The 21,037-nt window shown below is 37.9% G+C and overlaps 1 protein-coding gene across 2 annotated transcripts in view; it reads left to right on the forward strand.

Annotated features, from left to right (window-relative positions):
• Window positions 1–21,037, forward strand: part of LRRC6 (leucine rich repeat containing 6) — a 97,541-nt gene that overhangs the window by 53,712 nt on the left and 22,792 nt on the right. For both annotated transcript variants that reach the window (XM_011977105.1, XM_011977104.1), the window contains exons 9-10: window positions 3,120–3,189; window positions 4,243–4,338. In XM_011977105.1, the coding sequence (XP_011832495.1) occupies window positions 3,120–3,189; window positions 4,243–4,338 (166 nt within the window). The remainder of the gene's footprint in view (window positions 1–3,119; window positions 3,190–4,242; window positions 4,339–21,037) is intronic.

Genomic DNA, 21,037 nt, shown 5'->3' on the forward strand with positions numbered 1-21,037 from the left:
CCTCCATGGCTTTGACACTCAAACCTTCAGCCTATATCACCTTCTGCCCTTCTTTGTGGAAGCATCTAAAGGTAGCAGGTCACTCTGCCTCATTCCCTGAAGATTTTAGACCCTGGTTCGCTGTGCTGATACATCCTTCTGATGACCTCAGTGTCCCCTGGCACCATCTCAGAGGCTGCTTGCCTGTGCTTCCCTCTGCCTGTATCACCCTCGGTGTCCTTGTAGCTTGCTGCCTCGTGTCCTTCATGCCTCTGCTCAGATGTCACCTCATTAGAAGGGCCTCTCTGCCCCACCATCTGACATAAAGCAGTACCTGCCCCTGCCCAGCACTTCCTTCCACTCTTTCTACTTGGCTTCCTGCTGACAAAGTGTAAATGTACTTGTATTCTTAAAAGTTCGTGGTCAGAGCAGGAAGTTGTTTTGTTTGTTCTTTCCTCTCTACATCTCCACACCTAAAACCTGGCACCTGTTAGGTGCTCAATAAATACAAGAATGAATGAATGAATCAACAAATACTGATCATGGGAGTATGACATTGACATGCACGAATGAATGGATGAATGTTTACATGCATGAATTATAATAAATGCCTTTCTCTTTTTAATGGCTTTTGATGCACCCCATTTTATTTAATCTCTCAGTAACCCTGGGAGGTAGGAGGGATTATTACCCAACAGGGGGTAAATTTTCCAAGAGTGAGTCTTGTCAAAGTAAACAGGGACCAAAGGAGCCAGAACATCAGCCCTCAGGACTTCAACCAACTTTGCTGTTTTGATTGTGGTAAAATACACATAACTTAAAATCAACCATTTCAACCATTTCACAATGGACAATACCGTGGCATTTGATAAATGCACAATATTGTACAGCCATTACCATTGTTCCAGAAAATGTTTATCACCCCAGAAGGAAACCCTATGACCCTTAAACAGACACTGCCCATTCTCCCTCTTCATGGCAACCACTAATCTGTTTTCTGTCTCTATAGATTTGCCTAATTGGAATCTTTCATATTAATGGAATCATACAACATGTGGCCTTTGTGTCTGGCTTCTTTAACTTACCATAATGTCTTCAAGACTCATCCGTGTTGTAGCATGTGTCAGAATTTCTTTCCTTTTTATGGCCAAATAATATTCCATTGCATGGATATACCACATTTTGTTTATCTGTTCACTAGATGGTGGACATTTGGGTTGTTTCCACCTTGGCTCTTGTGAACCAGGGCTAGCCTTAGTGTGGTCCCTTCCTCTCCACACCAAGCTCTCTCCGATCAGCTGTATGCCTCTTCACAGAATTCCTGTCAGTTCTTCTGCCTGCTTGCTGCCAGGTCATCTGCCTTTACAAAGATCCCAGCTCTTCTCCAGCTAGCTTCATATCCTCTGCTCTTCCAGCTTCCCAAGCTGCAGTTTCTACTGTTTGACAGACAAATCACTGTTTCATTCTAGTAAGTCCTTTCCATTTTTAGGCCCTATGCCTGGAGTTTAATGAATATATAACCCTTTCTTTTTCAGCTCTGTTGGCTGCTTCCTGTTCAGTTCTCAAATGGAAACATTCCTCATTCCCATGCATGTGCATTTTAAGGGGTGGTAATATTTCTCCAGTCTATGTAGTAAAACTCTTTCATTCTCATGATTCTGTCTAAATGAATTATGCTATAATTCCTGGTTGTGTTTATGGGCACATGGGTGTACACTTGAAAGTTAAATTCATTCATTCACACCTGCTTCCTGCTTTTATTCAACAAGCATCTATAGAGTACCTACTATGTGCCAGGCATGGGGAGACTGTAACTGGCATATTCTAAATCCAGTCATGATCTCCTATCACTTAGAGCCCTGTGGGGGAGGGGGACCGACAATAAATAAGCATCTGATGAGTTACAAAGGAAGAAGCCTGCTGTCAAGGAAAGGGACAGTGTTCAGGGATGGGAATAATGGTGTGTGGGGAGTGGTCAGGGAAAGGGGGAGACATAAGCAATAATAATTGAAAGATAAGAAGTAGCTTGTTCTGCAAAGAACTGTCAGACAATTGTTTCTAGCAGAGAAAGGCCATGTAGGTAAAGATAGATGAACATTTTAGGGGGTCTAAGCATGGAAAATACTACACAACCCATTAAAGTGTAGATATCACATGTGAAGCTGTAGAGAACCTCATCTCTATTATTATTATAAAAATTGTTTTTAAATGCTGTATAATAATACTTGATTAACTCTAGCTATGTATTGGGCACTATACATGTTCCTTCCTAACAATGTTAGGGCTAGATGCTAGTAGTATCCCCATTTTACAGAAGAGGAAACTGAGACCTAGAGAGGTTAAGGAATGTGGTCCCAGGTAATAAAGCAGGAAGAGGTGGAGCCAGTTCCCCACAAGCCTGTGTGACTCCAAACCTATGCCTGTAACCCTTGTATTAGCTTACCTGCCTTAACATTTGTGATTTTTAAAGCAGCTCTGTATTTTCTAATGTTCACAATTAGTATTTTGAAGTATGTGAACGTAATTATTTGGCTAAGCTTCTGATTTTAATGAGCAATATGAAATCTAAATCTTTAATTTGCTCATGAGTGGAGGAGAATAATTGCCACCTGATCTTGAGGTCACTGCCATAAACAGAAGGGTTTGCTTATTCAGCAGGATGTGCCTTTGAGGGGAGAAGCAAGCTAGTCTTCCAGGAAAGATAGTATCAGGGCAGCTGCAGAACAGCTGCAGGGGATCCAGAGCCGCCGAGGAAGCAGGAACTGGTGGTTGCAGGCCTCAAGCAGAGTAGAATCAGCATTCCTGGCTATTCAAGTCTTAGGGGCTTAAAATAAAATATTTGTGAAAGAGCATGGCAAGCTGTTTTTTGCAAACCTCTGGTGTTTCAGACCTCAGATATTTTTGGGTTAGGGGCAATCAATGCCAAGTGTACTTGTGGGTCTAAAAATGAAATTGCTGATACATTGAATTTCCTTTGGTCTGGGGATTAATTTAAAACTAATTTTTTAAAGACCCGTTTAGCATGGATATTTTAAACGTCCTTCATTTAAAATCGTCCTGTAAGTGTGAATTTGTATTTGCACTTCTTCAAACTTGATATATTTTTTAAATTATAAGATACTGTGTGTTTAATTTTGAAGGTATATGGATACCTCTTTAATCAATGTTGATGTGCAACCAACTTACGTGCGAGTAATGATCAAGGGAAAGGTAAGTAGAACCCTGTAGACTATTACAATTTCAAAAGCTAAGCTTTGAACTAAGCTGTGGTGCCTCACTTTTTTTAAAGTATTATTAAAATAGAAAAAGGGCCCAGGCGCAGTGACTCATGCCTGTGATCCGAGCACTTTGGGAGGCTGAGGCGGGTGGATCACCTGAGATCAGGAGCTGGAGACCAGTCTGGCCAACCTGGTGAAACCCCATCTCTACTAAAACTACAAAATTAGCCCGGCATGGTGGCTCATGCCCATAATCCCGGCTCCTCGGGAGACTGAAGCAGGATAATTGCTTGAACCTGGGAGGCGGAGGTTGCAGTGAGTCAAGATGACCCCATTGCACTCCAGTCTGGGCTACTAGAGTGAGATTCTGACTCAAAAATAAATAAATAAATAAATAAATAAATAAATAAATATAATAAAACAAAACTAAATAGAAAAAGGGGAACCAAACAGAGTGCTATTTTTTTAGCACATGGTTTTATATATGGGAGTGGTATATGGTGGGAATGGCTGCTGACTATATGTAGTTGGATATCATTAATATTTTAAACCTGTGTCTATTGTGTTATACTTTTTTCAAAACTAATAACATAATCATATGTGTGGGAGCCTATGCATGCAATTAAATAGTACAGCCATTCTAAATTGTCAGTGATTTCATTCATAACAACTATAATTTTATAATTTCTAAAATACCAATTTTTGCTAATTTAGGCTACTATGGGCTGGAAGATTAGCTGAAAGATTTTTAAATGGAAATATGTTGGGTTTTTTTTACAAGGCTTTCTCTGTAAATTGCTTTTTAGTCATAACTGAACCCATAAGCACTTCATTGTTTGTGATTGACAGCTGTTCTTTAGACTGTTTGTTAAAATAGGTAAAATAGTTCGTGCGCAGAAAGCACAGCTCATATAAATATTTTTAATAAGTTTAAGCACATTTCTTAATTGAAGGGTGTATCTTGAATTTGTAATGAAAATGCCCCTTGTAGTCACCCTCTCATGTAACGTCCTTGCTCTCAATGATACTTTCTACTTATTTTCAGCCATTTCAGCTTGTCCTTCCTGCAGAAGTGAAACCCGATAGTAGTTCTGCTAAAAGATCTCAGACAACAGGTCATTTGGTCATCTGCATGCCCAAGGTAGGTCATGTCATTTGGGCCAATTTCAAGTCTGGATATGAGGGTTCTTGAAGGAACTTGACCTGTCAGGACTAATGATGACTTCTGATTAAAGTACATTTTAGTTAGGAGCACCAGGAAATCTCATAGCAGCTGAGGTAGGAGAACAAAGGTCTATGAGAACAAATAACTCAGACTGGGGTGTGTTTAGGGCCTAAGGTGGTTTATCCTTTCCTGAAAGAACTTAAGGAAATTAAACTTAAAAAAATTAATTTGTCCGTAGAAAGTACTTGGATTTGTTATTAGAAGCCATACGAATGAGTTGGGATATTTCCTGTGTAAGCTGCAGAAACCCCGAATAAAACTGGCTTTTATCATAAATAAATGGTTCATTTCTTGTAACAAGATAGGAGAAGGTGGGGGGTAGGGAGGCCAGGCACACTGGGTCAGGATCTTTCTGATATGTCAACTCTGTCCTCGGACTGGTTTTCTTCCATAAGATGTGCACTAGCAGTGACTTGGACAGCATACTTTCTTGTTCCTATCTTGCATGAGATAAAAAGACAGAGGATCAGAGAAAGAAACACAGAGAATCTCTCCCATCACAATGAAACAGAAGTTCCCCTGGACTCATTAGGTCAGTTTAGCTGAAGAGCCTACCAAATCTTGATTAGCATAATCCTGAACCAATCTCTGGCCAAAAAGATGGTAGTACAATAGACTTCCATGGGTTCAGCATCCATGGATTCAACCAACCAGGAATCAAAAAGATTCAGCAAAAGAAGTGTGTCTGTACTGAACATGTACAGGCTTTTTTTTTTTTCCTTGATTCCCAAGACAATACAGTATAATAACTACTTACATACCATTTACATTGTACTAGGTGTTATAAGTAATCTAGAGGTGGTTTAGGATGTACAGATGTGTGTGGGTTATATACAAATACTATGCCATTTTTTATTGGAGACTTGAGCATCTGAAGATTTGGTGTCCAAGGGATGACCTGGAACCAGTTCCCCACAGACACCAAGGAGTATTTTGATTGGTTTCTATTAATCATACCTCATCCCATAAGTTAGGGGCAGGGTCAACTTTGCCCAAGACATTTAGATTTCAAAGGAGAAGGGTAGTAAAACAGTCAAAATTGGGTTCTGCTGTTGAGAAAAAAGAGGAGAATGAGGGAATGTCAGCTATGAAGAGTATAAACTTGATTAACCAAAAAGATTTCTGTAATAATTTAATAATCCTGCATTTTCCTGTAGCCAATTTCCAACGGATTCATTATAGGTAATCAATTATGTATTTTTACTCAGAGGCAATAAAATAGCAAATACAATTTGTTGTCAAGTAATAAAATAACAAACACAACTGTGAGAATTGTATTGTCCTTGATGACTAAAACAAATTAAAGAAATGCTTCTATAGTAACCAGAATATTCTATAGGGAAATCTAACAGATAAGTTAATTACCTCAGTACTTTGATATAGACATTTATATAACACTGTGATTAGCAGCCTGTTGTTTTTGTGTCTGTGTGAAACTTCTAACTGGAAAACCAGACATTAAATAGAGACTGCTAATTCCTAAAGGGAAATCAAGACAGATGATCTGTGTGTCTTTTGCAGGGTGCCAGGCAATTGCTGAGAAAAGCTCTACTGTCACTGTTTATGAGTCTTAAACAACTGCAGCATTCTTTTCCCCTTTTCCTTTTTGTTTTTTATCTGTCTACATTTTTCACATCAAAAACACATGAAAATCATAAATGGCTTATTGAGGAAAAAGCATTTTAGAAGTGCTTGATTGGAGATGAAATAATTTTTATATATATGGACTAGGAATAGTTCTATTTTCCTCATTAATAAATTAGGAATAATATTTTCCCTTGAGGGATATATTTTTTAAGATTTTCGACTACTATGTTAAAGTAATATTGATGTAGAAGTTCATCGTCTTCTATCATTATTCCTTTTAAAAGGTAGATAGTAAAAACAAACTTTGGGGAATAATTTCTTGCTGAAAATTAATCATCTTTTTCATCCATAAGTAGTTATTTGCAAGGACTTTGAAGCTCAAACAACAGATCTTATAAACCACCAGAAGTTAAAAAAAATTCTAATTTCATGTATACTTAATATTAAAATGTATATTTCTGAAAATTAACATCTTTCTAATTATTATTGATTGAAACATTTTAAGTACCAAAGTTTAATCCATGGAGCTATTCTGTATTAGTCTAGACTTATGAACTTACTGTGGAATTGTGTGAGTCTGACCTGCATTATAATTACTGAGGGAAATTCTTGGAGTTATGAAACATACTGTAAGAATCAGCCTTTGTCCATCATCGACAAATTGATGAAGAAACTGTGATGTGTGTGTGTGTGTCACTGTTTAATATGCTAAAATATCATTCAGCCCTAAAGAGAGTGAGATTTTGCTATTTGCCACAACATGAATGAACCTGGATATTATGCCAAGTGAATTAAGCTAGACACAGAAAGAGAAATATTAAAAATAAATTCAAATGTACAGAGATAGAGAACAAACAGTGGTTACCAGTGATGAGGGGGATGGTGGATGGAGGAAGTAAATGGGAAGGTCAGAGGGTACAAATGAGCACATATGGAAGATGAACAAGTCTAGAGATGGAATGTACAAGATGATAATTATGGGTAGTAAAATTGTACTGTATTTGGGATTCATGCTAAATGAGTAAGTTTAGCTGCTCACTCTTGCCACAAAAAGAAAAAATGATGATTAGCTCTGAGAGATGGTGGATATTTTGGTTTACTTCAGTATAGTAGCCTTTTTATTACTATCTATGTGTATCCCATAACATCATGTTGTATACTATAAATATACACAGTAACACCTATTCTTTAAAAAAAACTTCACAATCTATGCATCCAACAGAGGACTAATATCCAGAGTCTACAAAGAACTTAAAGAAATTAGCAAGAAAAAAGCAAACAATCCCATGAAAAAGTGGGCTAAGGACATGAATAGACACTTCTTAAAAGAAGATAACAGATTGCCAACAAACATGAAAAATTCACAACATCACTAATGATCAGGGAAATGCAAATCAAAACCACAATGTGATACCACCTTATTCCCACAAGAATGGCCATTATCAAAAATATTTAAAAAATAGACATTGGTATGGATGCCATGAAAATGAGCAAGAATACTTCTACACTGCTGGTGGGAATGTTAACTAGTATAACCACTGTGGAAAACAGTGTGGAGATGCCTTAAAGAGCTAAAAGTAGAACTACCATTTGATCCCACAATCCCACTACTGGGTGGAATACTACTCAGCCATAAGAAGTAATGAATTGAATTAATGGCATTTGTAGCAGCCTGGATGGGATTGGAGACTATTATTCTAAGTGAAGTAACTCAGGAATGGAAAAGTAAACATCGTATGTTCTCATTCATTAAGTGGGAGCTATGAGGATGCAAAGGCATAAGAAGGATACAGTGGCCTTTGGGGACTAGGGGGAAAGGGTGGGAAGAGGATGAGGGATCAAATATTACAAATTAGGTTCAGTATATATTGCTCGGGTGATGGGTGCACCATCATCTCACAAATCACTGCTCAAGAAGTTACTCATGTAACCAAATACCATCTGTTCCCCCAAAAACCTATGGAAATAAAAAAAAAATAAAATAAAACATGTAACATAAAATTTACCAACTTGAAAAAAAGAACACTGTATAATTGGAATGCCTTTGGCTTCAAGTAACAGAAACCCCTTACTCAAAGTGGTTTAAATAATAAAAAAAAAAATACACTTGTTCTCCTAAAAAAAAAAAAAAAGGATCACATAGACACTTAGGTACAATTTCAATTCATTCACAGTATTGTATTGTCAACATGTTAAGTGATATTTAATAGTTCTAGAATAGTCTTTAATACTTTTTAATATTTGGATACTCTAAATCAATTTTTAAAATACTAGATTTGATGTTGAGTAGTTCCCTCTTTGTGTCAGCATTTGTAAAGAATACTGTGAAGGGCGGACCTTGTTTTGCCTCTGCATGGGATGGTTCTATCATGTGAATTCAATGATAATCTTTGTATACATTTTCTAGGGACACAACATTTGTCATTGAATCCACAAGTCTCTATGATATCTCATATTAGATACTTCATTCAGCATTTTTTCATGATGTCAAATTAATATTTTTCTCTTTTCTTGCTCATAAATGAGGCTGGGTCTATACACTCTGGGTAGTGACCAATAGGCAAATTTCATGAGTCTGTCTTTCCCCTGTCACGTGGGTCATGGCTATGTTTTGTGTTGCTACCATGTCAGTGGAGGTTCCCAGCTCAGCCCCTTGTTCCAGGAGGTTTCACTTTGTGCCAGCTCTGCAATCCCAGATGCTTCCCAACACTCACCACTGGGTCGATGGCATACTACAGATTGCTGTAATATGCAAATATCATAGTCCCTAGTATATCGCCAGGACTTTTGTCTCCATTTGCCATCTTTATATCTTACCCTGTGGGTATCACATTTCCCAGAAAGTCAATTGTAACTGTACTTCCTCTACTGTTTTAACAAGGGTAACTGTCTAGGCTAGAAGTGGCAAGTGAATTAGTAGAAGAGGTGTACTCTGGCCATCTCATAAAGATAGCATCCAGCAATGAGGGAATCATAAAAAATGGTACACCTGCATAGAGCACTTACCAGGAATGGAGCCTGCAGGACTGGAAGTTGCTCTGGGTGAGTCAGCAAGTGAATGGTGAGTGAATGGGAAGGTCCAGGATGACTATACACTACTGTGGCTTCATAAACAGTGTACCCTTAGGATACACTAAATTTACTTTTTAAAAGGTTTCTTTCTTCAACAATAAATTAGCTTACTGTAACATTTTTACTTCATAAGCTTTGTAATTTTTTTCCTAAGTTTTGACTCTTATGATAACATTTAGCTTAAAACACAAATACATTATACAGCTGTACAAAAACATTTCCTTTCTTTATACTCATATTCTATATGCTTTTTTCTATTTCTAAACATTTTTGGCCAGATGCAATGGCTCATGCCTGTAATCCCAGCACTTTGGAAGGTTGGGGCAGGAGCCCAGGAGCTTGAGACCAGCCTGGGCAACATAGTGAAGCCCAATATTGTACAAAAATGAAAATAAAAATCATCCAGGCATGTGACTCATGCCTCTAGTCCCAGCTACTCAGGAGGCTAAGGCAGAAGGATGGCTTGAACCTGAGAGGTAGAGGCTACATTGAGCCTAGGAAGTCCAGAGGCTACATCGAGGCTGCACCGAGTACACCACCGCACTCCAGCCTTGATAACAGAGCAAGACCCTGTCTCAAAAAACAAAAATTGTTTAATATTTTATTTGTTTACTTTTTAAAATTTTTTGTTAAAGACTCAAACACACACATTAGCCTAGGCCTACACAGGGTCAGGATCACAAGTCTCTCTGTCTTCTGCCTCCACATCTTTTCCCACGGTAAGGTCTTCAGTGACAACATTATTTTTTTAAATGTAAGTAGAGGGAGCACACTCTAATATAATGATAAGAAGTATAGCACAATTAAACATATAAACCAGTAACATAGTCATTTATCATCACTATCAAGTATTATGTACGGTACATAATTGTATATGCTATACTTTTATATGACTGGCAGTGCAGTAGGTTTGTTTACGCCAGGATCACCACAAACATGTGAGTAATTCATTGTTCTACTACATTAAGATAGTTACAGTGTTAGTAGGCAATAGGAATTTTTCAGATCCGTTGTAATCTTATGGGACCACCACTGTATATGTGGTCCATTGTCATTGGAAATGCCATTATGTGACACATGACTATATATGTAAGTCAGACCAAGTCACTCTTCCCATTTTATTCAGAGTTAAAGGCAGAGTCCCCTGATAACCTGTCCCCCCACCCCATTATCTCCCTGACATCATCTTCTACCGCTTTCTTCCTAGTCATTGCAGCCACACTGGCTTCCTTGCTATTTCACAAACATGACAAGCATCTTTCTACTTCAGGACTCTTGCACTTGCTGTTCTTTCTGCCGGAATGTCCTTCCCCCAGATGTCCTCATAATTTGCTTTCTGATCTCCTTCAGGTTGCTGCTCAAGTGTCACTATATCACTATATCACTATATCACTGAGGCCCTTCATGATACCCATATTTATAAAACATCTCCTCCCAGTCTCAGCATTCTGTATCCCTATTCCTGCTGTATTCTAAATCTCCTGTTCCTGCTGTACAGTCTAAATATTTAATTGTTTATTTCTTTTTCTGTTTTCCCCAACAAGAATTTAAGCTTTATGAGAACAGGGAGTGTTGTCTGTCCTTGTCAATGGCACCTAGAACAGAGCCTGGCAAAGAGTAGGTCTTCAGTAAATTTTTGTTGAATGAGTGAATACCTTAAATGTATCTTTAAAATACATTTTAATATTTAGAACTTGCATCTCCCCTAAACTACTCTCCCTCTCAACTATTTCCTCATTGTTTTTCCGTACGTATTATTCCGGATTAACTTTAAAATGAGTTTCTCAAATTCCGCCTCTGAAAAGGCTGTTGGAATTTTTATTGCCATGGATTTAGAGGCAGTGGGAAGAAATGATTAAGGGAATGGGCTCTGGAGCCAGAGAACCTGAATTAAATTCTGATATTTCACTCAGCAACTGTGTGACCCTAGCAAATTATTCATCTCTCTGTGCCTCAGATTCCTCATTCATAAAATGATGTCAGTAGTAATTGAGGCCTCAAAAGGTTGTTTTGAGGATTATACAAATGAATATGAATAAAGTACCTAGGACAGCGCTTGGGACATAATACACACTACATTAATGTTTACTGTTAATATTATTCATTGCTAGTAATGCATATTATTAAATAATATCAATTGCTACTAGCTAATATTTTATAATTATTAAGATTGCATTGAATTTATAGATTGTAATAGAAATGAATTGATGTATTTACATTATCAAAACTGGATATTCAATAATGTGTTTCTCCATTATTACTCTTATTATATGTCTATTAGAAGGTTTTCTTTGTTGGTAGTTTTCTCTTTATAGTTGCTACACATGTCCTAAGTTTATTTATAGATATTACATGTATGATTTTAGTTTCTATTTTGGTTGGGGTTATTCCCCATCACATTTTCTAAGAGTTTATGTCTGGCCTTCATCCAAGTTCTTTAAAATGTGTAATCAAACTAAGTTCTATGTACATAATCTTTTCATCATCGTCCTGAGGATATCTAGCATATGATTTTACCACAGTCCAACTTAAGATTTAACTGGAATTTTGCATGCACTGAGAGGCTTGTTCACTCGCATCAAGTCATTAAATTAAACTGCCATCTCAATTCTTAAATGACAACTTACAGGAACACTCCAAGAATATGCTGCATGATTTCCTTCGGGTGTTTCTTCAGAATAATTAACTGAGATTAAGGAAGTTGCCATGTGAACTGAACAGCAAAATATATTTACCACTTCAGTTGGTGAATATCTTGCTTAATTCTGTTTGTCCTGAGCACAAGAAGTGAAGGTCACATATTAAGATCAATAATGCAGACCATACTTCTAAAAAACACAATCTCAAACCAGCCTCCTCCTTCTTAGTTGCACATGTTCCACAGCACTTTTTCTCTGCTCAAATATACTTGTGATATACTCAACACAAATGCACTTTTATTCTCTGATTGTCAAGTGGGTCTATAGGGTTGCCTGGGCATCTTGCTAGGTTTTTCTTGTTTCATCCATACGTCTGCTCTTTTATTTCTCATTCTCAGCTCATTTATAAAACTTCCAACTGAAGTTCATTCCTGAAATTTCTAACTGAAAAAAGTGGAAGCCTCAAAAGATAATTTCCACAAACTTCAACCACGATGGCTACCAACCTACCTGCATTTATATCCCCTTGTGCAACCTGGCCTTCCTTCCTTCCTAATTCTATGAATGAACTCTCTGTGGTGTATGCAATCCCTCTAGATGTGTTGGATCCTATTTCCACTTGCTTTTAAAAGACTCCCCACCCCGCCCCCGCCTTTGGCAGTTCTCTGCTTTCTATACTTTTTCTTTGAATGTCACCTCTGAATCTTACATTAGAAAACATTCTGAAAGGTCTCCCCTCTTAACAAAGACAGAACAAAATAAAAACATCCCCCTCTGTTTATTGCCCTGGTCCACTTTATTGCAAAACTTTTAAAAAAGACGCCTCTATTTGCTGTTTCAAATCTTTTCTCATTATCTGTCCAATCAACTCCAATTAGGCATTATCTCCTCCCCACCCCTTCCGCTAAAACATCTCTCTTTGATGTCTCCAATAACCTCCAGATTACTAAACCTAGTGATCATCCCTGGGTCCTCCTGGTATTTAACCTTTTAGTAGGCTTTTTACCCCTGATGCAGTTCTCCATTTTTAAACCCTTGCTCACTTGGGTTTCAATACACGGCTTTCACTCTACCACCAGATACTTCTGTCCACTGGAGTCCCTTGCCACCAGGTGCTTCATTGCTGGTTGTTTCTTATACCTAGGCTTCTGCAAGTCGGTGTGTGCAATAGTTCAATTCTGAGACCTCTGTTCTTCTCTATTTGTACTCCTTCCTACATACTACCATCTTCTCTCATAACACCTCTACAGCTCTGTCATCTGCTAATGGCCAGCTAAGTCATAAGGAACAGCAATCACACTGAGAACTTAGGAAGAGGGACTAAATATTTTAAAAACATCTTAATAGTACAAATACCTACCAAGATAGTGAATAGCCACTGTCCTCTGAACAAAAAGAATCCTTCAGTGACCACATGGGTGGGAAGAAAACAGCTAAAGTCCAGAGCCTGCCAAAAAGGGGACTCTAATAAATCGCTCTCACTTTGGGATGTGATTCTGAAGGACCGTCACCTCTGAGTAAGGTGAGTAAGATATAAACCAATCATCAGAAGTCCTCACAGCCTGTCTTCACACTATCTAACTTGGACTTGAGCTTGAGTGAAGGTTGTCTCAGATAAGTAACACCCACACATGCCTGGCAAAACCCAGTGAAAATCCTTTCTAGAAGAGGCAGGCTCAAATTGTATATATTATAAACATACACGCATATGTATGTATGTGTGCTGTGTGTGTGTGTGTGTGTGTGTGTATATATATATATTTCAAATCAAGTATCCAGCATGCAAAGATAAACTAGATACACACAGGGACATGAGTAGGATTCAGTGGAAACCCAGTCTAGCTTTGGAATTTGATTATGGCAGGTTGTTGCTCTTCTTCCTTGAGGGCAACCTTGAGGGTCCCACAGTTGCTGTAGGCATTAAATTGTTAGACACAGACTGTAAAACACTGTTTTAATTTGGTGTCTTTCAGAAGCAAAAATTTACATAGGGATTGTAGTAGAATAGTTTATTTGGAAGTATGGGAATGCTGGAAGGGAAGGCGGCCAATAGAGAGTTCTCTGTTAAACCAGCTTCCCTAGTGGGAAAACTCTAGGAGACAGTGCTAAACACATACCTCAGCACAACCCTACATAAGGGGCAATGGAACTGGGACATGTGTGCACCAGCTCCTGAGAATCCTTGGTTGATGGCCGCTCCCTGTTGTGGGGTGGTAGTGACATTGATGGTGGTGCTTATTATGTTAGGAGGCAATCGTCAAGCATGAAATGTTTTATAAGGAACCAGAAAATACAAAAGTGGTTTAACATACTTGAAAATGAATGAAGTAAAAAATTTTTTAGAATTGAAATATGATACATTTAAAATTTAATGAGTGGATTTAACAGCAGATTAGAAATAACTGAAGAGAGCACTGCTACACTGGAAAGTAAGAAGATTCAGAATGAAGCATAGAGAAAGAAAATATTAACACAGACCCTAAGAACATGTAGAATAGAGTGAGAAGGTCTAACATGTTTAGTTTAGTTAGTGTCATATGGAGAATAAAGGAAGAATTAGTAGAGATAATATTTAAAGAGATAATGGCTAACTACAGGATTTATACTTAGGGTTTTTACATGTATACCCACTGCACAAACTGAAAACATTTTGTATGCCTTCAGTCTGGGAGATACTATGCTATACTTTTTATGAATAGAAAAATAAAATTGGCTTGGCCCCTGCCCTGAAAGACTTTACCACCTTCAGAGGTATATCTACAGTTATGACTATTTAGCAAAAATTGTATATACTCTGTGATAAACAATTTAAACAACTCACTTTCTGCAATAACCCTGTAACCTAGGGATTTTTATTATCCAGATTATTGAATGAGGCTTGCTGACGTTGTATAAATTTCCCAAGGTCATAAATAGATGTGTCATGTCATAGAAAACACTAGATTGGGGTCATTAGTTCTCTTCTTTCACAATCCTCTAATAAATGTGATACTTAGACACACCATTTAGGCTCTCGCTTTTATCCTTATACCAGTTAATAATAAACACAAAGACATAGCCACTATTTATTGAACATTTACCATGTGCCACACACAGTGTTGAATACTTTGAACATCTTATGGAGTAGGGGTGATTATCCTCATTTTGCAGAAGAGGAAATGAAATTCTGATGTTGCCTTAAATCATAGGGTATGTTTCCAAATGAACACAAACAATGCCTCATAATTTTCATCTACAGCCAGATTACTTTTGGATCATTAGCAGCTTAAACTAGTAAAGTGCTTCACCTTTAAAATTTTGTTCCCAGTATTTCTACTCTAAAATAAGGAAGTAGTTTAGGGTATTTCATGAGTATCAGTATCTTTGCAGTCTGTATTCTCCTGTGAAATTCCCTCCCAACCCCACTAAGAAAATTGTTGAGGATCAAATGTAGATACAATGAAATGTATCCTTTCTTCCATGATTCCTTATACGACTTTAATTGGAAGACACCTGCATAGTTATCCGGCTTGTTGTCAACTGGGAGACAAGGAGATACACATTATTTCCAGATAATTGTTTTCTTCAAGGTTATAGAGAAGCCTCTTTTCAAAATCGTGGACAGCTTCTCTAAAACCTTGCCTAGCCTCCTCCTGGACCAAGGGGTTGTCTTTTTTCTATGTTTCCTGGAAGTGAAATAAACAAATGTCACTTAAATAATGAAATTTATTGCTGTCAACTTCATACATTCTTGTCAGAATAAACATACAGTAGATACCAGATGAAGGTCAGGCCCTAGCTGCTCAGAAGGTAAGTCAGATCTCACCAGGAGCTCCCTGCACAGCTGACCTTGATCCAAGAATGGAATCAGCTTTGTGGGCACTGGAAACTCACAGGCCTCCTGTTGTGAGGTGAGGCTCCTAGGTATGAGGGAGAAGGGCTCCTCAGGGCTACACATAGGGCAGGGGGTGCTCTCAAGAATGGCAGTGCTCAGTGGGCTCTGGGGGACAGCCACATTTTGATACAGACCCATCAACTGCATCTTTCTTGTATTCTTTATCTCCATGAATCTGTATACGGTTATTTTAAAAATAAAATAAGAGGTGACCCAAGGCTAGCTCTCCACTGGTCAAGTGATGTCTCTGTCCCTGACTGCAAAGGCTCCAAACACTGTCTTTCTGTGACTTGGTTTCATAGCTTCTACAGAACTGCAAAGTTGCCACTTAAAATGGGCTTTGTTCCTTTTTCCCATTGGCCAGTGGGGGTGGGTGACAGGTCATTCTTCTTATTGCCAGCAATGGGGAGGAAAACATAAGATAATATCAGACAACAATTCACGGTAACCGGGAGAGGCCATAGACTGTGGCAATCCCCTGCACAGCTGTCCCTCGCTGGACAGATCTCACCACAGTCCCTTCCAGACTGGGAACCAGGCTGATGCCCCCATCACTCTGGATCCTTACAGGGGGCAACAGGAGAGGGAGTATTGCTCTTTGTTTCATTCCAGTGTTTCTGATACTGAAGCTTTCTCCTAGGCAGTGAGGCTAAAGTAGCCTAGGCAAGTCAGCCTGATTATTTGCTCACTTGATCACCTACTGTGAACAACGCTGCTGTGAGTGGGAGAAGCCTCAGGTCCTGGGTACTTAGCGTGCAGTCAGACAGAGGGGTTGACTTCAGGATGTCATTTTGTTCCTGAGGCGCAAAACCCTCTCCAGCATCTTTAGAGACTGTCCCTAGCAAGATTGTAAAAGAAAATTTTCTTTTCATTTTATACGTTATTCTCAGTCTTAATGTTTGTCCTAACTTAATACAATATTTTCAGTTTTAGACTGCAATGTGTGAATGATCTTCTATGGGGAACTGTCAGAAGAGTGACCTTCCAAGTAGAAAATAATTTTGAAGGAATCAGTTGATAGTTAGATTTGTTCTCTGGTTACTCAAGGCCATATAACTGCCTTGTGTAACTGTCAGTGTTGATTTTACATATACATATCAGTAACTGCATCTTTACAAATTTTCCTCATAATATAAATATTAGCAAATTATGGGCCGGAGAATCAATGACATTTTGTATGCACCTGCCAATTGACGGGCCACATAAATTCATGGTGAGGATGGACTTCCTATCCTGCCATTCTGCTGATATCCAGCCTCAATAATTTAAAATGGTCAAATGGACCCATGACTTCCTTGTGTAGACTGGCTCCTCCAATAGTCCTCCTTGTCTCAGAAAATGGCGCCATCAACTAATACCCAGTTGTTCAAGTCAATGATTAGGAGGCATCCTTAACTACATCTTGCGGGCATCACTACCAAAATATATCCTGAATTCAGTTACTTAGCACCACTCCCACCATCACCTCCCATCAAGCCGGTGTCCTCCCCCAACTGGACTACCTTGGACAGCCTTCTCACGGTTTGCCCTGCTCTGTTCTTTCCACTCTTTGATACTTTCTCCATAGGGAAGCCAGAATGCCCTTTTATTTATTTTTTTGTTTATAGTTGAGTTTTAAAATATTTTTTCTTTCCTATTATGAAATTATTACTGTTGAAATACAACCAAATGTAAAGAAAAAAAATAACTCAATGGTCCCACTATCCGGATAAACATTTTGTTTTGTTTCTTTTCAGTCTTTTGTCTGTGCTCAGGTATAATTATTTCAAAGTGATTGCTATTTGTTTACTTTTTAAAGAAGTAAATTTTGCAAAATAAAAAATGTACATCTTGCAAATAATAGCTTTATTCCCTTGTTGAAACCTACCAATGACTTTCCATAGCACTTGAAATATATTCAGACTTCTTGTTGTGGCCCAGAAGGCTGTGTACAAGGTAGTTTCTGCCTATGTTTGTGGTGCCTTCTTCCATTTTTCTCCTCTCATATTCTGGACACAGCTTTTTTTCTCTCTCTCTCTCTCTTTCTGGAACACAGAGGATTCTAATAAGGTTCTGAAACACAGGAGGTTCTAATAAGATTCTGGAATACAGAAGGTTCTAATAAGGTTCTAGAACCTTATTCCCACCGGCAGGACTTTTGTGTTTTCTGTGCTTTTTTTGTTAAAAGCATTTCTGCCCCTCTCTCTGTTTATATCTGTATTAGTCTGTTTTCACATTGCTATAAATAAATACCCAAGACTGGGTAATTTGTAAAGGAGAGAGGTTTAATTGACTCACAGTTCCATGTAGCTGGGGAGACCTCCAGATCACGGTGGAAGGTGAAGGGGAAGCCAACTTGGACCACAGCAGCAGGAGAGAGAGTGTGTGAGACATCCAGAAATACTACCATTTATCAAATCATCAGACCTCATGAGAATTCACTCATTATCGCAAGAACGTCATGGGGAAACCACCCCCATTCATGGTACCAATTTCCTATGTTAGTCTGTTCTCACACTGCTCTAAAGAACTGCCTGAGACTGGGTAATTTATAAGGAAAAGAGATTTAATTGACTCACAGTTCTACATGGCGGGGGAGGCCTCAGGAAACTCACAGTCATGGTGGAAGGGGAAGAAGGCGCATCTTACATGGCAGCAGTTGAGAGCATGTGAAGGAAGTGAAGGGGGACGAGCCCCTTATAAAACCATCAGGTCTCCTAAGAACTCCCTCACTATGAAGAGAACAGCCTGGGGGAAACCGCCCCCGTGATCTAATCACCTCCCTCCCTCCACACAGGGGGATTACAGGTCCCTCCTTGACACATGGGGATTACAATTCCAGGTGATATTTGGGTGGGGACACAGAGCCAAACCTTTTCGTATAAAACAGTTTTTATACAAACCAAATTGAGCCAAACAGATTTGTATAAAAAAAATACAAATCTGTTTCCTTTGTATTATGCAGGTTTGGGCTCAAATATTACATTTTTAGAGGGACTTTTTTTTTGAATACCAGAACTAACATAGCCAGTCACAATCTCTCAGTCATCTCTCTCAGCCATATTACTTGGTTTATTTGATCACAGTATTTATTACTGTATGAAATGGCCTTATTTGTTCAATTTTGTGTGATTTGTCTTTACCTGTCGAAATGTGGGGCTTATGAGAGAAGAGCCTCGATTCAGCCAATGAGTGGAGTAGTACTTGCCTTCCAGTAAATAAATATTACAACAAATAAATATTAGTTGAAGAATGAAACCTCCAAAGCTTCTTATTCATTCCTTATCATGCCTTATCTGATTTTTGAATATTTTCTGTTAGCCAGTGATTTGCTTATTATTTTATTCTGCTTATTATTTGTAAAATAAGCAGAAGTTTTGGCTTTGGTGAAATCTCATATGTTATTTTATTTCTATTTTGGTGATTACTTCCTTTTTCCTATTTATGACATCTTTAGCTTTAAAGATATTCTCCCACATTTTCTTTCAGAAGCTTTACCATTTTAGCTTTTACCTTTAAGTCTGGGATTCATTTCAGATGGGTTTTTATGTATGGTATGTAGTAGTGGATAAGGGCCATTTTTTTTTTCCCTTGTGGATTTGAAGATCTAGCCCAAAAGATTTTACTTTCCCCATTGAGTTGCTTCAGCACCATTGTCAAAAATCAATGGCCTCATAAAGAAGGGTCTATTTTTAGGCCTGTATTTTTTTCCCATTGATCTCTTTATCCTTATGCCAATACTACCCTATACTAATAATTTTAGCTTTATAATACACCTTTAAGGCTGCAATTCTTATGGTTTGTTTGTTTCTTTTTGATGATCATTTTGTTTATTATTTGTATCAGTATATAAATTTAGAAATCAGTTTATCAATTTTCATACAAAAACATTGTTGGGATGCTAATTAGGATTTTATTGAATCTGTAGGTCAATCTGGGAAGATCTGACATCTTAACATTATTAAGTTTGCCAATGTATGATCATGAGGTGTCTCTCTATGGGTGTTCTAAAATTTGTTTCTCAACAGCAACTTGTCATTTTCAAGGTAAAAGTCATTGGGCATTACATATATATATATGTGCACGTATATATATATGCACATATATATGTATGTATATATTCTTTGAAGTTTATTATTTTTATCTGTCAGAAACTTCTATCGTACTGAACAAATATCTTCTTTTACTGAGCTCAACAGAAAGTTTGTAACACTTACTTTACTTGATTTCTCCATTGTATGAGATATTGTTGGATTCTCCTCTTCCTTTTAATCTTGCTCTTAGTTTTATATAATCATGTACTCCTATTCTTTCTTCTACCTTTCTGTCCTTTCCTTTGCAGTCCTTTTTTGTAAGTACATCTTCCTTTGCTCATTTCTTAAATGTTCACTTTCTTTTGTGTTTCTTATCCAACTCTCCTCATTCTTACCCTCTCCTGATTGATCTTATCCATTGAATTGACTTCGGTTACTTCCTAAATATGATGGACTTTTAAATATGTATCTGCAGGATTTTCAGTTAAAATCTGAACTCTATTTCCCTTCCCACCTTACTACACCTCCCAAATCCCTTTTCTTAATGAATATTACCATCATCCACCCACTTGATATCTTCTTTGTCATCTCCCTCTATCATCACTCTTTACATTCAAGTCTGCTAGATTTTTACCTCCTTCATACCTCAAATTCATTCTTTCTCTTTAATGCCACTGTCTTTGTCTTGGCAGAGATAACAATTATCTCTTACCCTATTACTACAATGGTATTATAAATAGACATCCTCTTTTCAGATTTTATTTCAATATATACTTTGCTTTCCAGCAACCTTCCAAAAGTGCAGACTTTATGGTGCCAGTTTCTCCTTTTATGAAACCTATTAGTGGGGTCCCTCTCATCTTTAGAATAAAGTTATAACTGCTAAAACAGCCTACAATTCCTGCATGCTGTAGACCCTGCTTACATCGACAACCTCAGCTCCTACTGTCTCCCCTTCTAAAGCCCATGCACTAGGAATATGGAACAACTTACAGTTCCAGGAACTTGCTATTCTCTTTTACTTTTGTGAAAGTTTTCCTTCTCTGTGAGAGGCACTTTTCCTCCTTTCAACTGGATATTCCTTTTCTAGCTCAGATAATGCTCCCTTGGGAAATTTCCCTGAGCCCCCAAAGCTGGGATATGTCTGTCCTTGATGCTCCTACAGCACCCTGCGTTTATTCTCTGTCTTATTGATCTCACTGCCCTAAAGCTGTGTGCTGACTTGTTTTCTCTTCTATTAAACCATAAGCTCCCTGAAACAAGAACTATGTCTAGTTCAGTGGTGTGTTGTAAGTACTCAAAAAAATACCTGTTGATTGAAATTGAGTGAATTAATGAATATTTTAAAATAAAATTGGAGGATATTGGCTATTTGGAAAACATTAGTTCGTCAAATACACCAGACACCAAAATAAATTTCATATGGATTT

The sequence above is a fragment of the Mandrillus leucophaeus genome, unplaced genomic scaffold (genome assembly GCF_000951045.1).
Source record: "Mandrillus leucophaeus isolate KB7577 unplaced genomic scaffold, Mleu.le_1.0 Scaffold173, whole genome shotgun sequence".
NCBI lineage: Eukaryota > Metazoa > Chordata > Mammalia > Primates > Cercopithecidae > Mandrillus > Mandrillus leucophaeus.